General features: G+C 40.9%; 2 protein-coding genes across 12 annotated transcripts in view; both read right to left on the bottom strand.

Moving 5' to 3' along the window:
* Positions 1-3,269, bottom strand: part of GMCL1 (germ cell-less 1, spermatogenesis associated) — a 35,580-nt gene extending 32,311 nt beyond the window's left edge. Inside the window, exon 1 of the mRNA XM_026483891.4 lies at positions 2,737-3,269. Coding sequence (XP_026339676.2) covers positions 2,737-2,996 — 260 coding nt within the window. The 5' untranslated portion in view covers positions 2,997-3,269. The remainder of the gene's footprint in view (positions 1-2,736) is intronic.
* A 2,681-nt stretch (positions 3,270-5,950) lies between these two features.
* Positions 5,951-19,311, bottom strand: part of ANXA4 (annexin A4) — a 152,529-nt gene continuing 139,168 nt past the window's right edge. For 8 of the 11 annotated variants that reach the window (XM_048222472.2, XM_048222467.2, XM_048222466.2 and 5 more), the window contains 5 exons: positions 17,202-17,295; positions 14,316-14,411; positions 13,479-13,537; positions 12,384-12,506; positions 5,951-7,016 (listed from right to left, as the gene is read on the bottom strand). In XM_048222472.2, the coding sequence (XP_048078429.1) occupies positions 6,957-7,016; positions 12,384-12,506; positions 13,479-13,537; positions 14,316-14,411; positions 17,202-17,295 (432 nt within the window). In that variant the 3' untranslated portion in view covers positions 5,951-6,956. Of the gene's footprint in view, positions 7,017-10,952; positions 12,507-13,478; positions 13,538-14,315; positions 14,412-17,201; positions 17,296-19,311 lie in introns of those variants that run through there. The other 3 variants (XM_057309443.1, XM_057309442.1, XM_057309444.1) reach the window with 1 other exon arrangement.

Below are 19,311 nucleotides of genomic sequence, written 5' to 3'. Positions count from 1 at the left end.
GCAGTTCTCTAAAATGGGTGAGAAAGAAAAAGACCCAGGCTACAAAAAACAGTAGATCCAATCCTAGAGATGTGGTAAAATTAAGTCCCAGGGTAAGTGCAGACCTGGAGAGCAATGGATCCAGAATGGAACAGGAAGATGAAGGGATCCAGGAGCGGGGGGGGGGGGGGGGGGGGGGGGGGGGGGGTGTCTTGGGTTTGGAGGACACCATGAAAATGTGTTTGGAAAGATAAGAAAACCTGAATATATAATGAAGGAATAGTATTCTTTTGTCAATGGTGAGGAGGGGGAAGGCAGTTAGAAAACTCTAGGAAAATAAAAAAGCAATACAAAAAAGGGAACTATTGCAATAAGATGCAAATGAAAACAGGGCTGGACTTTGAGCACTTGATGGAATGAGAAAAACGATTGTACTTAAATTTGAGGTTAGAAAATTTCACCAATAGAAGAACAAGGAGTTGTGACATTGCACCCTGGAAGTATCATTTATAATCTTAGCACACTACTTGACTTTGCAGTGAACAGTATTTACATAGTTCTAACAACAAATATTGTTTACTAGGTTTCAAAATTTAAAGACAGTCTAGGCACAGCAAACACCCAAGATCTGGTTGCAGAACAGCTGAGTTTTAAGTTACATTAATGTAAAAGTAAAAAATACAGTTGTCAAAAGGTGTGAATGAAGTGGAAGGTGGGCACGGAAGCCAAAGCTTTTAATGGAGTAGTTGGTTGAGGTGGGAGAGCACATCAGACAACCTCAGAGAGCATAACTGATGCCAACACACAAATTTCTAGGTCTTAATATTTTCTTGCACCCTTCATCCATGCTGGGCTGAATAGCCAGGTCTCTTCCACGGATACAAAACATACTAAATTCTCAATGTATTTTCTAATAAGGGTTTGCTTTAAAGACTTTCCATTCTAGGCCATTCATGTAGTTCAGGGGTTGGCAAAGCTTTTCTGTAAAGGTCTGGGCAGTAAATATTTTTGGCTTTGTGGGCCAGACAGGCTCCAAGCAAGTTTTTTGGCATCCCAATGGCAGCTGCCTGCTTGCCCGCCTTAGCCTACCACATCTCAGTAAACTTCTCTACCATCTAGTATGGGCTATGGCCACACCACCTCCAGTATCTGAATCTCAGCTGGGGAAAGACGGCTATATTCCAAATTTGTTCCTTCCTTGGGTATTCTGTCTCAGTCTGAGAAGTTGTGATTGCACCCTTATATGCTCTATTCCTGTATATTTTTAGAGATCTCTTTACCTTAGTAGTTTACCTTCAGTAGTTATTTCCCCATTACTTGCTAATAATGGTTGTATTAAATTTTCCCCGGTTTAATTACGGCATAGTTTCTCTTTTGGATGGACCCTGACATAGAGTTCAAAAATGGCATTAAATATAAGTGGTCTAAATAATAATTAATAGGCAGAGATTATCCTAATGGATTAAAAAAAAGCTAGCTGAACTATACGCTCTCATACCTATTATAAAGATACAGGTAAAAAAGGAAACAATGGAAAAACTATACCTTTTAAACACTTATCAAAAGAAAGTAATAGTGGAAATATTACCAGGGATAAAGAGAGACATTTTATAATAATAAAGGGGGCCAATTTATCAAAGAGACATAATATTTACTGAGTGCTTCAACACCAGGCACTGTGCATTATACACAATCTAGTATTTTTCAAACCCTAAAAGGTAAGTATTAGCATCACCATTTTACTCATGAGGAATTAAGGCCATTAAGCACAGAATCCAGAATAGAAGTCAGAATCTGAGTTCTTTATACTAGACTGACTCTCCAAAAATGTGGTAGGGGTGACGGGGGGGGGGGGGGGGCGGAGCGGGGCGGTGGTGTCCATTTTTGTAAATAAATACAAGCATTCCTACATAAAACTGTATGAAAGATTTTTAGATACCAAACTATTAACAGAGGTTATCCATAATACTTTTTACGATAAGTAAGTTACACTTGTGTAGCAAAGTTTTTACATCTTTTTTCAAAGTTTCATTTAAAAAATTACATTTATGTGAACCCAATGATGATCTTTAAAAAAAAAAAAAAAAGCAACGAGATTGCTTTATGTGAAAACATTCTACGCATAAACTACGTTCTAATTTTCTAATTCACAAGTAAACATCCTGTTTTTCAACTCTTTCAAAAAAAGGTTAAGCTGCAGCACTGACTTACACACACACATCCACAGTCAACGTTCAAGTACTAGAGACTTGAAAGACTTTGTTCCAAGTAAGGAACAAATGTACACTATTGATAAACTTCACCTTTACAGTTAAGGAGAACTCCTCGCGTAAGCAATCACTTCCCTTTACACTGGAGGACGACAGTAGGGGTGCCCCTTAAGGTAACCGGATGCAAAACAACTCATTCTCCTGCCACCCACTCAGAGAGGACAAAGGTGTATTAGGAAGGCCAGCCAGCCGTTCCAGTCTAAGGTTTAATGAGGCACAAGCTCTGGCTTGGCGTTTGCCAGTCTCATCTTGGAGCTGTAATACCACTCGGGCAGCGTCTGTGGTTTATAATCCAGAACGCCAGGCGTCTCCCAAGGCGCTCCCCATCCGCTCAGCATCCGGCTGGCTCCCACGTTTCCCGGTCAAGGGCACGTCGGCTCCTCACCCGCTGGGGAGCACCGTACCCCGAAGAGCACCCGGCCCCCGGCATGTCCCCAGGCGCAGCCCTGGAATCGCCCAACAGGTGCGGGCGCGTCCCTCCACGTACCTGCGCGGGGTGTTGAGAAGCCGCTGCTGCTCGTCCCCTTCCTCCTCATCCTCGTCTGTCTCGGAGTCGGGGTGACAGTAACAGAAGGCCCCACTGCTCCGCTTGCGCTTGCGGCTGCCCGGGCAGTAACAGAAGCCGTGGCCGGCCGCATCGCCGCCAGTCTCCGGCCTGCGAGTCGAGCCCCCCGCCCCAGAACGCGGCTCCTGGTGGGCTCGGGCTCGCCCCGGGTGGCGCAGCACTCGACTGCTCAGCGAGCCCATGGACCACGGCTCCCCGGGACTTCAGGGAGCGCACCTCAGGGAGCCCAACGGAGACCGTCTCCCGCCATGGCCCGGCCGCTGCCGGCCTCCACCCAGCCCGGCTGCTTACACCGCCACCTTCTCACGCGCAGCCCCAACCGTTGCAGCGGACGCTACCGCCTCCATCCTCCGCCCCGCCCGCCGCGTCTAGCCGCGCGGCGCGCCGGGACCGCAGGACCTCGCCCCCTCGCTTTCGCAACAAAGCGTGGACCGGAGGGCGCGTGCGCGCGGCGAGCCTCCGGAAGAGGCGGGGAAAGACGAGTGTGCTTGGTGGGTGGAGCCTGCACTGAAAGGGACGCGGGCTGGAACTGGGAATAGCTTAGGCGCTTAGGTGATTGCTGGCCTGCGGTCGGCCTGGGTCTCACACTACCGTGAGCTTTGGGGCCAACCTAGATTTTAGCGTTACTTTACACACCTCATTGTATTGGCTCGACCGGGAGTTGCGCCTCATTGATTCTTTTTGCAAAGGTTCCTTGAGTTCCGGATACCTAGTAGGCTCTGTGCCAGGCAAGGGGCTAAAAGGACGGCGCAGTTTGGGTTCTTCCTTAGAAGAGCTCACCATTTGCTGGGATCACGCTTTGCGGAGATTTGGCATGGCTTCCTCGGGGAGGAGGAGGACCTACAATGTGGAGTTTGCTAGGCCTTTGTGTTTCTTAAACATCAGCCTTCTGCTGCTCTAGCCGGGTTGTGGCAAATGTTCCCTGCACTCCTTAGCTTCCCTCCTAGCGGCAATGGAACGTCTGGGTAGGGTCTGGTACCGGGACTGGCAGGGCTTACAGTGCCTTCTGGAGGCCCAAGCAAAATTTACAGCTGTCTGCCTGAAGTGTACAGCAGTTGCTATGGACTCCGGGCAGCCGACTTTCACTCCCTGACTCCCTTCGGCTACTTTGTAAATAAAGTATTTACAATAAATTACTCAGAGTAATACGATAAACACCTATGGACCCACCACAAGTATGATAATTTAAAATTAAAATTCTTTGATTCATTCTTTTAAATAGAATATAGAACGAGTTCACCCTCCATCTCAGTCTCTCTCTCCCTCCATTGTAACCACCATCCTGAGAATAGTGTGTATCATTTTTCCCATACATGTTCTTATACCCATAAGTAATACATGTTCTTGAGAACATTTAGGCATATAATTAAATGGAATCATAGTGTACCTATCATTCTGCACCTTTCTCCGTTCTCAAAATGATACTTTTAAGACTTATCTAGTTGACAAATCTCCAGTTAATTTTCACTGCTGATTGTGTCACTAACCCACAATTTGTTTACCTTTGAGGGAGTAAGGTTGTTTCTACTTTAATGTTCTTATAGAGTAGCAATGAACACCATGTGCAAAGATTCACCAAATAGACTCCTAGAAGTGGATTTCCTAGGAGCTTTACAACTTTATTAACTACTGCCAAATTGTTCTCTGAAAAGAGTGCACCAGTTTATACTCCCATCAGCACTATGTGTAGTTGGGGCCCCAGTGGACTGGCGTCTGACTCATCCCTGAGAAATTTGAATGGGGAGAGGCTGACTGAGGCAGCCTGGTGGGGGATGGGGAGGAGAGGGACAGAGGAATGGCAGCAAGGGCATCAGTCATGCCCAGAATTTGTCAGCACAAAAGATGTGCAAGTGTTTCCCACGGAACAAGTGTGGGCCACCAGAAGACAGCCAGCATGGGATCATCTTAGATTCTGTCCTAGAGGTCTGGGTGGAAGGACAAACTGACTTCAGCAAAGAGCACCTGAGGGTATCACCAAGTTTCCTAGGGGCTGGAAAAGGAGAATACATTTGCCTTGCCAAAGGAACAGAAGACGAGTGGTTCCCTGGTGACGGGATTGATAAAGGAACCCAGGAGAATGCCCCTAAGAATCAGTGTTAACTGTCAATGGTACACAGTGCTGACCCTGTACCACCGCAGCACGAGCAGTCAGGTAAGGACTTCCCTGCTTCCCCTTACTCTCCCTCCTGCTACAACCCTGGCTAAGTGTGGGCTGGGGTGGAAGGCTGGGCGTGTGGAAGAAATGAGGTGGAGAAAGAAGAGAAGTCCACCATATTCTTTATTCCTGCTGGCAATAGGCCAGAGCTAAACAAGGGAAGAAGCTTCAACTGTAAATCAAGTTTGGAATTTTGACTAGACATATTAATTACTACAATGACCTTAAGGGATGCAAAGTAGGACTTTTTAAAACCTAACAGTGACCAGAAAAGACCCAGCTCTATCCTCTATCTGTATTTCCATCTAAAGCCAGGAGAAGAGATAGGCCCATGAATAAATGTAGATGAACAGTGGGAGAGAAAAACAAAGTTGCCTCATAATTATATTCCAGAGTCATGCTTGTTTTTGACAATAAAAAAACATTCCTCCAAGGTGGCCTTATCCTGCTTTCAGTCAGCAAATGCAATTTGTATTAAAATTTTGGCTAAGTTAACTATATAATTTAAAGATAAAATACCAAAAATTTGTAATGCTTCCAAAGCCAAATAAAGTTGGAGATTCCATACTTTTCTAGGTAGGTATCAAAGCAGCGGTACTGTTTCCTATAATTAATGGGAATGACTAAGTATTCATACAAATAGCCTTCACCAATAACTCAAGCATTTACAATAGGCAAGTAAAAACAAATTGAAAAAAAAAAACCCTTTATATTTCATCCATCAAAATACAACAGATATTATAGAATGAACAAAGAAGGCAATTATTCTTACTTACTACAAATGTTCTACTTGGTAGAACAGAAAGCATCACTCATTTTCGGAGAATAAATTAATACGTTATTTTATACCATTAAGTAGTGTTTGGTATATGTGACTAAATATATTATTTTTTCTTAATGTTGTAGTTTCTAACAGAAGCTAAATGACACACGTTTTTTTAAAGACCGTGGAAAAGTCAATTAGAGAAAGAATATACCTCATTTTAAAGACACCATGTTTTATTGAAATTATTTTTCCATGTTGTATACAAACTGAACTTTTGAATAAAATCAAGTACAACTTCAGAATAATTCTAGAGTTCAAAGACACAATGCAAATGTAAATTAGTACAAATCAACAAAATTGAAAAATATTTTAAAAATTATTTTTAGCACAAAAAAATTCCTTTAAGTAAAAGTAAATTCAGAACAGTACACCATCACCAAAATAATACCTAGTTGGACACTTAATTTTCTTCCATTCATCTTCCAGCTAGATTAAGATATTAACCATAATATTGTGGAATGTTCAGCATTTATGTTTGTTAACCACACATATATGATCTGTATAACCACACAAAGAATTTAATTTGTTCAGGTAAGTGGCTGATTTGGGTATACTTCAACCTGGAGAAAGTAAATAATCTTAATATAAGATGTGAGGAAGGAAGTCTCCCATGCAAACTTTTGTAGAGATCAACTAAGAGTATAGACAAAATCTAAACCAAGCAGATTATTGGATATCTTCAAAGTTTGACCAGGTGAAACAGCAAATTGGATATTCTTATAAACTAGATGCTCACAATTTCAAATCAAGAAATTACTAGCCACTTTGAAAATAGACTTAGGGAAGCAGAGTGATTTTAGGACAGTCTTTCAGTCTTTCACTTTAATAGTTTTTCATCAAAACCATGAAATAAATTTAATATATTCCAATTTCTGTGAAACACAAAGAAGAGATCTGTTAAAAACATGGAGTACATTTTTATTTCTAATTTTAAATCTCCTTTTAGGTTTTATAAGCTTTGAAATGCAAGTACAGCTTTAAAGCATCATAGTGAGTAATTACAGATGAATAATAATACAGTCAGTCTATACCCTAGGAAGCATCTGTAGGCGTTTTAATTGGAAATAAGCATTCTGAGATAATGCTAATAGCAGTGTAGAAAAATGAACTTAAAAAAAATCCAAAGTGTTGGGAATCCTCCTATCCTTCTTGGATTGTATTTTAATCATCTCCTCCACAGAGGATGAGCAGTACCTTCCTGTAGTCTCCAGATGTGTCTCCCTGGGGGCAAGCCAAGCAAAGGTGCAGTCAGAGAAATAGGTTTCGACATGGAGTACACAGCTCAGAGTCATCTGTGTTAACTTTTTCTTTTTTTTTAAAAGATTTTATTTATTTATTTGACAGAGACAGCCAGCGAGAGAGGGAACACAAGCAGGGGGAGTGGGAGAGGAAGAAGCAGGCTCCCAGCAGAAGAGCCTGATGTGGGGCTCGATCCCAGAACGCTGGGATCACGCCCTGAGCCGAAGGCAGACGCTTAACCACTGTGCCACCCAGGCGCCCCCTGTGTTAACTTTTTCAATCTTGTCTGGCTTTTGCTCAGAGAGGTATTTTTAAAAAATAACACCTGCTATTTTTTTATTGCAAAAATAATACATGTTCAATGTAGAGAATAAAGACCTAAAGGAAAGGGCACCTGGGTGGCTCAGTCATTGTCTGCTTTCGGCTCAGGTCATGATCTCAGGGTCCTCGGACTGAGCCCCGAGTTGGGCTTCCTGCTCCGTGGGGAGCCTGCTTCTCCCCCTCCCTCTGCCTGCTGCTCTCCCTTACTTGTGCTCACTCTCTTGTCAAATAAATAAATAAAATCTTAAAAAAAAAAAAAACACCTAAAAGAAGAACATAAAAGTCCTAATTCCACCATCCAGAGATTACTATTCTTAACATTTTGGTGTGCATATCCTTCCAGATTTCTTTCTATGTGTATAGATTCCTGTGTGGGCTACGGTGTTCTGTATTCTGCTTTTTTTACGTAATGTGGATTACTTCCCTATTTATTAAATATTCTTCTACAACATCATTCTTTAATGGTTAAAAGCAATTCCATCGTATATAGGTAAAATAATTTATTTGATCACCCTCCCCCATTGTTACATATTTGTTGTTTCCAGTTTTTCACTATTATAAACACTGCTGCAATAAGCAATTATAGTTAAATTTTTGTGCATTTCTTGATGATTTCATAGGGGTAAGTTTTCATAAAATGGGAATTATCAGATTAGTGATCATGTATTTTCTTAAGTCTTTCAATACGTGTTGCAAAACAGCCTTCCAGAAAGTGCTATAATTTCTACATATAATTGTTTATGGTCTAATAGATCAATTTTTGTTTGTGCTTCATAGGCATGAGAAAAGAGGAATCTCGGGGCACCGGGGTGGCTGGGATAGTTAAGAGTCCAACTCTTGATTTCCGCTCAGGTCATGATCTCACAGTTGTGAGACAAAGCCCAGCATTGGGCTCCATGCACAGCGGGAGTCAGCTTGAGATTCTCTCTCTCCCTCTCCCTCTGTCCCTCCCTCCTGCACTGTCTCTCTAAATCAAGTAAATATATCTTAAAAAAAAAAAAAAAAAAGAAAGATGGGGTGCCTGGGTGGCTCAGTCAGTTAAGCATCTGCCTTCAGCTCAGGTCACAATCCCAGGATCCTGAGATGGACCCCACATCGGGCTGCCTGCTCAGCGGGGAGCCTGCTTCTCCCTCTCTCTCTGCCCCTCCCCCTGCTTGTGCTCTCTCTCTCAAATAAATAAAATCTTTAAAAAAAGAATAAATAAATAAATAAATGGAAGCGCAAATCTCTGTCTATAGGATTCAAAATTTAATATATAGCTATTAAAATAAATCGTAATGTATCCTTCTTTATGCTTTGCCTCATCAATCTTCCGAAGAATAAGAATGTGTTTGTTAAACTCTATCTGGCATACTATTACCATCTATGTCTTCTTTCAGAGCTTCAGATTTCTTATTTATAGAGTTGAATGCAATACTTATTTGGCACCTAACATTTCATGACAGTTTAATCTTTGTTGTGAATAGCTGCCTTTCTTAATATAAAGTGATCCATTTTTTCCTATTTAATGCTTTTTCTCCTTAAATTCTTCTTTTTCCTGATAGTGTAATCCCTGCTTTCTTTTTTATATTGTCAAATGTAAGCTGCCTTTATTTTAAGCTGCTTACATGTCACTGTGGTTTAGTTGTTCCTCATAAACAGCACAGACTAGAATTTTACATTTTTATATAACCTGAGGGCTTATTTATAACTTACATTTTTGTCTTACTTCTGTTTTTTTTTCCTTTTTTAAAGATTTTATTTATATATTTGTCAGAGAGCACGCACACAGCAGGGGGAACAGCATACAGAGGGAGAAGCAGTCTCCCAGCTGAGCAGGGAACCTGATGCAGGACTCGATCCCAGGACCCTGGGATCATGTCGTGAGCCGAAGGCAGATGCTTAACCAACTGAGCCACCCATGTATCCCTTCTATCTTTTTTTTTTTTTTTTTAAGATTTTATTTGTCAGAGAGAGAGAGTGACAAGCAGGGGGAGCAGCAGGCAGAGGGAGAAGCAGGCTCTCCACTGAGCAGAAGCCCGACTCCGGACTTGATCCCAGGATCCTGGGATCATGACTTGAGCTGAAGGTAGACACTTAACCCAGAGCTATCCAGGCATCCCTGTCATTTTTTCTATTATTGACATATTTTATATATCTGTTCTGGTCCTTCTGACAACTGTTATTAAATGGGCAATGTATTCTTTATTTTTAATCTTTTCCAGTGTTGTGTGTGTACACATACATATTTACGTATTTATATATATACAAACATATAATGTAAATATATTTATAGTGATGTTGCCTGAGCCAGTCAATATTTTTGTACCCCATCATTTTAGTGCCTGTATAGTATTACATCGTATAAATTTTCCATAATTTATTTGAGTCATCCCCTATTGGTTAACAAAAATAATAATATATAGTGAATTATGTACCATAAGTACATACCATATAATTTATACAAATATAAATAACATAAAGTAATGTAAATATAAATAAAACTATGATAAAATATAATAATTAGTTGACATTTTCCACCTTTCGTGAAATGATTTTATTCAAATTCTTTCATAAATCTCTTTTATTACGGTAGAATATATCTATAACAAAATTTGCCATTTTAACCATTTAAAGCGTACAATTCAGTGCCACATTCACATTGTTGTGTAACTATTTCCAAAACCTTTTCATCTCCCCAACTGTGTAACCACTAACCAATAACCCACCACTTCCTTTCTCCCCCTAGCCCCTGGTAACCTCTAATCTACTTTCTGTCTCTATGAATTTACCTATTCTAAATATTTTGTGTAAGTACATAGAATCATACTATGTGTTTTCACATAATATTTGTCCTTTTGTGTCTGGTTTAGTCCACTTAGCATGTTCCAAAGGTACATCCATGTATCAGAATTTCATTCTGATGGAGATATATATATATATATATCTCCCTCATTTTGTTCATCCGTTCAGCTGTTGCTGGATGCTTAGGTTGTTTCCACCTTTGCTATTATGAATAATGTTTACATTATTAATGTGTACAAGTATCTGTTAGAGCCCCATTTTCATTTCTTTTGAGTATATACCTGGGAGTGGAATTGCTGGGTCATTTGGTAATTCTATGTTTAATTTTTTTTTTTTATGTGTAACTCTTTGAGGAAGTGGCAGACTGTTTTTCACAGTGTCTGTACCATTTTACATCCACACCAGCAATGCACTAAGGTTTCAATTTCATTTCATTCATCCTCCCCAACATTTGTTATTTTCTGTTTTTGTTTTTAAAAATTATAGTCATCCTAGTAGGTATGAAGTGGTGTGTCATTGTGGTTTGATTTGCATTTCCCTAATGATTAATGATGTTGAGCATCTTTTCATGTGCTTATTGGCCATCTGTTCATCTTCCTTGGAGAAATGTCTATTCGAATCCTTTATCATTTTTAAATTGGGTTGTTTGTCTTTTTGTTGAGTTGCAGGAACATTTTATATATTCTGGCTAGTAAACCCTTACTAAATATGACTTGTAAATATTTTCTCCCGTTCTGTGGATTAGAGCACTTTTATTTTGTTATTTTCTCTGAAGAAATTCCTAAACCTGTAATAGCTAAGTAAGTGGTATGGTTTATTTTTTAAACATTTATTGCTGGGGCGCCTGGGAGGCTCAGTCAGTTAAGGGTCTGACTCTTGATTTCAGCTCAGGTCATGATCTCGGGGTCCTGAGATTGAACCCTGCATCAGGGTCTGAGCTCAGCAGGGAGTCTGCTTCTCTCTCTCTCTCCCCTTCTGCCCCTCCCCCTACTTGCGCACTTGTGCTCTCTCTCAAATAAATAAATCTTAAAACAACAACAACAGCAACAACAACAAACATTTATTGCCAAGTTGCCTCCCAGAAAGGTTAGACCAGTTTACAGTCCTTCCATAAGAGATGGTGAATTTTCTCCAAGCCCTTCTCAATGCTGGTTATGATCTCTCTAAACTTTGTTAAGGTATGAGATGAAAGATGGTGATTTGTTTTTTTTTTTTTTTTTTGGTGATTTGTTTTTACTTGCAATTCACTGTATATTACTGGTATTAAACATTCTATACATTTATTGTCTGTTAGTGTTTCATCTTTCGTGAAGTAAGTGCATGTTTTCTTTTTGGATTTTTCTCCTTTTTCTTAGTGATTTGTAGAAGCTCTCCATATAGGGATATTAACTCTATGTTATATAGTAGAAATATATTTTCCCCTTATGGTCATCTTTGAATCTTTAAAGTATTTTACTTCCAGCTAGCTGTATTTCAGCTCTGCAAAATAAAGGTACCTCATAGGCCATCCAGAAATGGAAACAAGTTCCTAAATGCCTGTATACATAGTAACAAGCTCAGCAGCTCAAATCACCTCATAATTATACTCTGCAAGCTATGTGTTGGGTTCAGAATATTTAATTCATGGAACAAATCCTGATTTGAAGTTTATTGTGCAGGCAGCACCGGTTTCTAGGGAAGTGGGTCTTGGCTTCATAGTCAGGAGACCCTTCCAGCTTCCTCAGGAAGCAAAATCCCAGTAATGAAGGGTTTTGAGGGATGTGAGTCATTTCTCTTCACCCCTGTGCCAAGTTAGGACTCCTGGAAGTGTGCTGTCAGGTAAAGAAAGGCAGTAATCCAGGGTAACTAATATGCTTTCGCGTGTTTTCAGCAGACCTCAGCTGGCCCGGGTGGGATGACCCACCGACTGGTTGACCGACTGAGTTGTGTACCTTTCACTGTAAGCAGGTAGACAAGGAAACTGCATTGTTAGAAGTATTCATTAAAATATATTCTTTCTCTGTCTGGGGTCAACATGAAATAATTACTATATTTAGAAGCCAAACATTTCCAGCTTTTAACCTGGCAGAGATTTAAACATCTGTGTGAAAGGAGAGAAACCGGAAATACCTGCATTAGAGTACCATCTTTAAAGGGGATGCTATCTGCCAGGGAGCAGCTAAGAAGTGTCTGAATGCCCAGATTAGAACCCCTTTCTTTCCTCAGAGCTTTCCCCTGGGCCAAGGCCGGGCTCTCGTGACCTACCTTGATGAAGGAGTATAGAGACTTTCCATAGAGTCTCTTGAAGTTTTGCCGGATATCCATCATATCAATCTCTGCTCGAGAAACCATAACTCTGATGAGGGTGTCATCATCGGTGCCCAAGCCCTAAGGAAGACAAGAAGATCCGTGCTGGTTTTCAGACAGCGCTCTTCTTTAGCTTATCAAGGCAAAGCTCTGCATGGCTCTCCTGATGATGGCCTTTGCACCACAACCTTAGAAAGCCTGTGGAATACTGCTCCTCACCACAGCGTTCAAGGCTTTCCAACGTTCTGTGCTCTGACCAGAGATGACCGCTCCCTGCCACTGGAGACATACTCTGCATTCTCAGCCTGCTGCCTCGCCTGCAGTGACTCCTCCCCGTGAACGTCCTCCTTCCCTCCCCAGCTTTCCCAGCCTTCCTACCATATGAAATCCCCCCCCATGTAAAACTTCCCTAAGGTCCTGCTCACAGATACCAACTTCTTTATAGAGTCTTTTCTGATCCTCACCCCCTCAACAAATATTGAAAAAAAAATACTCTTCTTTCTGTGTTCTTATATATTTGGGTCCTCAACTACTGTCTTACATTCTATTTTGTTCTTATTGGTGTTCTGCCCATAACTGCCTTCCCCTTCCTACCTTTTGATCTCTCCTGCACCTCCCATGGTTCCCAGCAAGGGTGTCTGTGCACAGAGTACAATGTGTGGTTAGGAGCTTGGGTTCTGAACCCAGACTGCCAGTGTTTGCATCCCTGCTCCGTTACATCCTCACTGAGGACCTTGGGCAAACTGCATACCTCCCTAAGTCTCAGTTTTCTCATCTGTAAAATGGGGGTTAATAACAGTACCTGCCCCATACAGCTGTTGTAGGGATAAAATTAATCCGTATGTATACAGCATTAGGAACAGTGATCACATGTTACAGGGACTCAAGAAATATTACCTCGTATTACTAGCAGGCACTCAGCGAAGTATCTGATGAATTGAACTGAAAATCTCAGGCTGATTTTGGTTAATTTGTGTGGGAAATAGAAATAAACATGAAGGCGGACATAAGACATGTTGGAGTCATTCGGATGCTAAAAATGAGGCCATTTACCTTCATAGATTTATAAAGCCTTTCAGCAAAATATGCAGATTTGTTCCTCATGCACTTGACTGTTAAAGAGATAAAAAAAAAGGAAATAACAAAATTACAGATAAAATCTATGTGAAAAAAATTATACTTGTTCCCTCTGTCTCTACGAGGTATGAAATAATATCTCTCGATTGGTTTGTCGGAAAAATTTTAGCCAAACAATGTTTTATGAACATAGGCCATGGAGAAGTAATTAATAAAGTAATTAATTGGAGAAATAATAAAGGCAATTAAAGCAAAAGGCAGGATAGTTTCAAAATGATTACTATCTGTACCATACGAAACTGGTATTAGTTCTAACCATTCATAGACTTGTAAGATGCAGCTAATATGGGATTATCTTTCCAGTATACTGAGATGTAAAGGCACAGAGGATGTAAAATATATAAAACTACGGGGGGGCCTGGGTGGCACAGTGGTTAAGCGTCTGCCTTCGGCTCAGGGCGTGATCCCGGCGTTATGGGATCAAGCCCCACATCAGGCTCTTCTGCTAGGAGCCTGCTTCTTCCTCTCCCACTCCCCCTGCTTGTGTTCCCTCTCTCACTGGCTGTCTCTATCTCTGTCAAATAAATAAAATCTTTAAAAAAATATATATATATATATATAAAACTACATAATACAATAATAATCAGATCATATATAATACTTTTTGTTTAAAATTCTGTATCTTATTATAAGTGATTTAAACATTTTTTTTAATCCCTGAAAACAAAAAACTGTATCTCCACGACAACAAACTGGTAAGGAGGAAAGTCTGTAAACTTTTGTTTCTCCCCTCCCCACCCCCTGCCAGCTTACCTATGGCCAGCAGAGCGTCTTCAAAGCTACCAGATGTTTCAGATTTAATACTCTGCTCGATATCCTTCTGTGATATCCTTTTGTATTCATCAAACACTGTGAACAGTAACAAAGTGGAATTATAAATAATAAAGAATAGAGGAAACTAAATTTACAGAGAGAATGAGCGTCTTTCTAGAGCTCACACTTTATTCTTTGGCATACATCAAGAGGAAATTAGTTAGCAATGTCAGTGAGAACCCGGGAGGCATGTGGCAAGTAGAATGGATGCTAGGGGAGGATGAAGGAATATTGTGCCTCTTGGAGGATATCAGGCAAGTCCTTTCCCTTATTTGGGACCCTGCTTTCTCACACATAAAATGGAGATAATGTCTGGAGAGAGTTGCTTTCTTTTGTCATTGTTCCCTTAATGAGCAGAACTTGTCTTTTTGTAATTTTGGCCTTGGCAATCACCTGTTTGTTCATCTTCCTTTGGCTCATCAAAACTAGAGCAATTCAGCCCCTTCAATACTCAATCACATTTGATAACAGATGGTTGCATTTTTTAATAGACTGTAACATAATTAATTTTTTTCACCTTTTGCCAAGTATATTTGAATGTGATGAACCTATTTTCCTCTCACTGCCTCCTTCTGGAGCCTTCTTAGAGTGGATATTTGTTTTACCTTCTTAACATTGCTTTCTTTGGGGTGCTGCCCCAGGCCCCATCACGGTGATTCTCACAGGTCTGTCAATCCAGGGACACCCCTGCCCCTCAACATACACCATAAGCTCTACCAAGTGAGTGGGCAGTTCACTGGACCAGAGCGAGTCTTACCCCACTGGGGATTTTTAAATTGAGCAGATCGTGGGGATGGCCAAAAGCACTGAGTCATCTTTAACCCTAGAGAACATAAGAATCACCCGGGAAACCTAGGAAACTTCCTGGATGTCACTTCCAGGGATTCGAAGTCAGCCGGTCTGAAGTAGGGGTTCAAGAATCAGCATTTTCAATGAAGACCAGACTTTTGGAAACTCTGCCTTACAAATAAAATATGTGACTCCCTTCCACTGAGATCCCCAGATCTGCTTGATTTCTGTACTTCCTGGAAATGTTCGGCTCTTCCTTCAATTCAATGAACCACCAGTATTTTCCATATTCCCTCTTGTCCCATTCTGTATTATTTCTTCTTCTTACTTAAGTTGGAGTCTGTGTCTATCGCTTAGAATCAAAAGATCTAATTGACACATTTTCTAAGCCTCAATTTTCTCCACTGTAAAATGGGGGAAATAATGACTGATCCAATGGGATGTTGCAACAACCAATGCTTATAATATGCTTAGCACTGGGGGCGCCTGGATGGCTCAATTGGTTAAGCTTCTGCCTTCGGCTCAGGTCATGATCTCAGGGTCCTGGGACTGAGGTCCTGGGATCTCGGGGTCCTCGGGCTCCCTGCTCAGTAGGGAACCTGCTTCTCCCTCTGCTTGTCACTCCCCCTGCTTGTGCTCTCTCTCTCTCTGTCAAATAATAATAAAAAAAATATTTAATATGCTTAGCACTGCACCTAGAAGACAATTAAAACTTTAGTTATTTGAAACCTCACTATTATTATTGGTTGGTAAGAAAATTATGAAGTTTATTTTTATCCATATAGTGCTTAGATTTCCTTCCAGTGGTTTACAAGCAGATATTTTATAACTTGCCAACAACTGACTTGTGCCTACAAGTGAAAATTGTTAGTTATGTACAATTTTTGAGGACCTGCAATTCTTGGAAGATACCACCAGGGGGAGATATATGTAATTAGCCATCTGGCAAGGAAGGGAAAGCAAAGAAATAAGGATCTGAGTCAGAAGTTAGTGCATCTGACGATAGCCCATGACATTTATTAACAGGTGTAATCACCTATTTTTAGTCACTGTGGAATATCTGAAATAAATGCAACTTCCAAATGTGCTGTAATTTTCAATTACTTTATGTTTTCAATTTACCAAACTCATTCTTCTCAAATTTCCCAGAGGTTTTGTAAATTGTGTGCGATTATAAGGCATGGTGGGTTTATAAAATTATGATGCAACATAAAGACCTAAAGAGCTTACATAAAAGATGAAATATCTTATTAAACCCTTACTGCTGTTTACAAGAAGAAAATAAACCCGACGACAAATGTGCTACAAATTTTTTCCCCAAAGAAGTTAAAAGCACATTACAAAGACTAAGCATTATCAGAAGCAAATTAGAAACATTACACACAGGAAATAAAATGTGAAATTATCCACTATTTATCTTATACAACATACTCCCTAAAGAAATCACTTCTATTAGCTTTACAACTTGGATATTAAATAGCAATAAATGTCAACCAACAATTCTATTTTATTGCTCACTAATGTACTGAAGATTTTTTCTTATGTAACTAAAATTAAATGGGCTGCTTCAGAAAAAGGACTGACTGTGAAGGTTGGTTTCCTACAAACAGAAATGCCAAACTCCTATGAATATGTTGTATATCTGCTAATTATTCATAATTAGTCTTTCAGGGGGCACCTGGGCGGCTCAGTCGGTTAAGCATCTGCTTTCAACTCAGGTCATGATCCCGGGGTCCCAGGACTGAACCCCGCGTTGGGCTCCCTGCTCAGTGGAGAGTCTGCTTTTCCCTCTCCTTCCCTCTGCTCCTCCCCCTCACTTGTCCTCTCTCTCTCAAATAAATAAAATCTTTAAAAAAGACAAAAAGAAACTGGCCCTCGCACATCGTTGCGCTCATACATTTCCAAGGTAAAACATCGAAGACAGTTCAGTACAATCTGTTCTTCGTACGAGTAAAGGGGGGAAATTCTCAATTAATTATGGACAATACGGTTTTCATCATCTTTCAGTTTCTTTGGAAGATGAGGCAAGTGCCTTACCATGCAACAGATGATTTCGGTTCCGGGAACAGAGAACAGTTAGAAATTTCACCTCATCTGTCCCCCACTTCTTCTCTCCAGCCTCATACAGGTCCTGAGAGCCAAAGCACAAGTTTAAACCATCACAGAGAAGGTGCCAGGAAACATGCAAATATTTCCAGAACGTCAAAGAGCTGAGCTGGCTTTGTTTTATTTTGTTGCTGATGGGTGTGGGAGGGCTGTCTGCGGTGAGTGGCAACGACTCGAGATTTTTCCTTAGGTATAAAACTAATGGGACCTTGGGGTGCCTGGGTGGCTCATCGGTTAAGCATCCGATCCTTGATTTCAGCTCAGGTCATGATCTCAAGGTCTTGAGAGTGAGCCCCACCTCAGCTCCGTGCTAGGCGTGGAGACTGCTTAGGATTCTCTCTCTCCCTCTGCCCCTTCCTGCCCCCTGCCCCCCAAAAAAGACTAATGGGAGAGTCGGGGCAAGCACCAGCAGCTCCCTATATATGGACTACATGGTTCCATCTTTTTCTTTTTTTTTTAAATATTTTATTTTTAAGTAGTCTCTACACCCCACGTGGGGCTTGAACTCACACCCCCGAGACCAAGAGTCACATGCTCCACCGAGCCAGCCAGGTGTCCCACATTGTTCTATCTTAAGAGCTAAACGGAATGCCCTAGACTAGGCGTTCTGTGCAGTAGCCACCAACCAAACGTGGCTATTTACATTTTAACTAAAATTAATTTAAATTAAAAATTCAACTCCTCAGGGGCACCTGGGTGGCACAGCGGTTAAGCGTCTGCCTTCGGCTCAGGGCGTGATCCCGGCGTTATGGGATCAAGCCCCACATCAGGCTCTTCTGCTAGGAGCTTGCTTCTTCCTCTCCCACTCCCCCTGCTTGTGTTCCCTCTCTCGCTGGCTGTCTCTGTCAAATAAATAAATCTTTAAAAAAAAAAAATTCAACTCCTCAGTCATACTAGCTATATTTAAAGTGCTCAGTGGCCACATGTTGGCTAGTATGACTGAGGAGTTGAATTTTTAATTTAATTTAATTAATAAAATTAACTAGTGGCTACCCATACTAGACAGTGCCAATGTAAACATTTTTAGCATCACAGAAAGTTCTACTGGACAACACTGCTCGAGAATGATCTGTGATTTGCTTGAGGCTATGGAAGGTCTCACGGTAGGACCAGGACCCATTAGGAATTGCTTATATTCCAAACAGGTAGGGCTATAAGAAATTCTGATTGCTTTAACTGCATTATTGATAAGTCAAAACTATTATTCATATCACTGCATTGCTACTTAAAAAAAACCAAACAGAATAGCAAGTGTTGGTGAGGATGTAGAGAAACCGGAACCCTGTGCAGTTGATGGGAAGGGAGAAGGAAGCAGCTGCTGTAGAAAACAGTATGGCTGTTCCTGAAAAAATTAAAAATAGAATTACCATAGGATCTAACGACACTACTTCTGAGTATACATCCAAAAAGAACTGAAACTAGATCTTACAGAGATATTTGTATACCATGTTCATAGCAGCAGTATTCACAATAGCCAAAAGGCAGAAGCAACCCACCCATCCACTGACACATGATGGATAAGCAAAATGTGGGTGTATGCATGCGATGGAGTACTATGCAGCCTAACAAAGGAGGGGACTTCCGACACATGCTACAGCAGGGAAGAACCCTGAGGCCACTATGCTAAGTGAAATAAGCCAGTTACACAGACAGGAATACTGTGTGATTTACTTGTATGAGGCATCTAGGGGGGTCAAACGTCTAGAAACAGGAAGACGAATTGTGGTTGTCAGTGGCTGGGGGGAGGGGGAAATGAGATGTTTAATGGGTATAGAGTTTCAGTTCTGCAAGGTGAGAAAGTTCTGGAGATGGGCTGTACAAGAATGTGCAGAGTTAACGCTACTGAACTGTATACTGAAAAATAGTCAAGATGGCAAATTTTATGTTACGTGTATTTTATTAAAAACATTTGTTTTTAAAGCCCTACTGTTTATAATCAGCAGCTGGCTTGTCAAATTTCTCAAAATGCCCTTATTTGACACATTTTGTTACTGCCTGGGCTTGCCTCCATCTCCTCCTTCTTCGCTTCTTTGTCTCATTT

The sequence above is a fragment of the Ursus arctos genome, unplaced genomic scaffold, assembly GCF_023065955.2.
Source record: "Ursus arctos isolate Adak ecotype North America unplaced genomic scaffold, UrsArc2.0 scaffold_8, whole genome shotgun sequence".
NCBI lineage: Eukaryota > Metazoa > Chordata > Mammalia > Carnivora > Ursidae > Ursus > Ursus arctos.
This window is presented reverse-complemented; position numbering and strand designations above follow the sequence as displayed.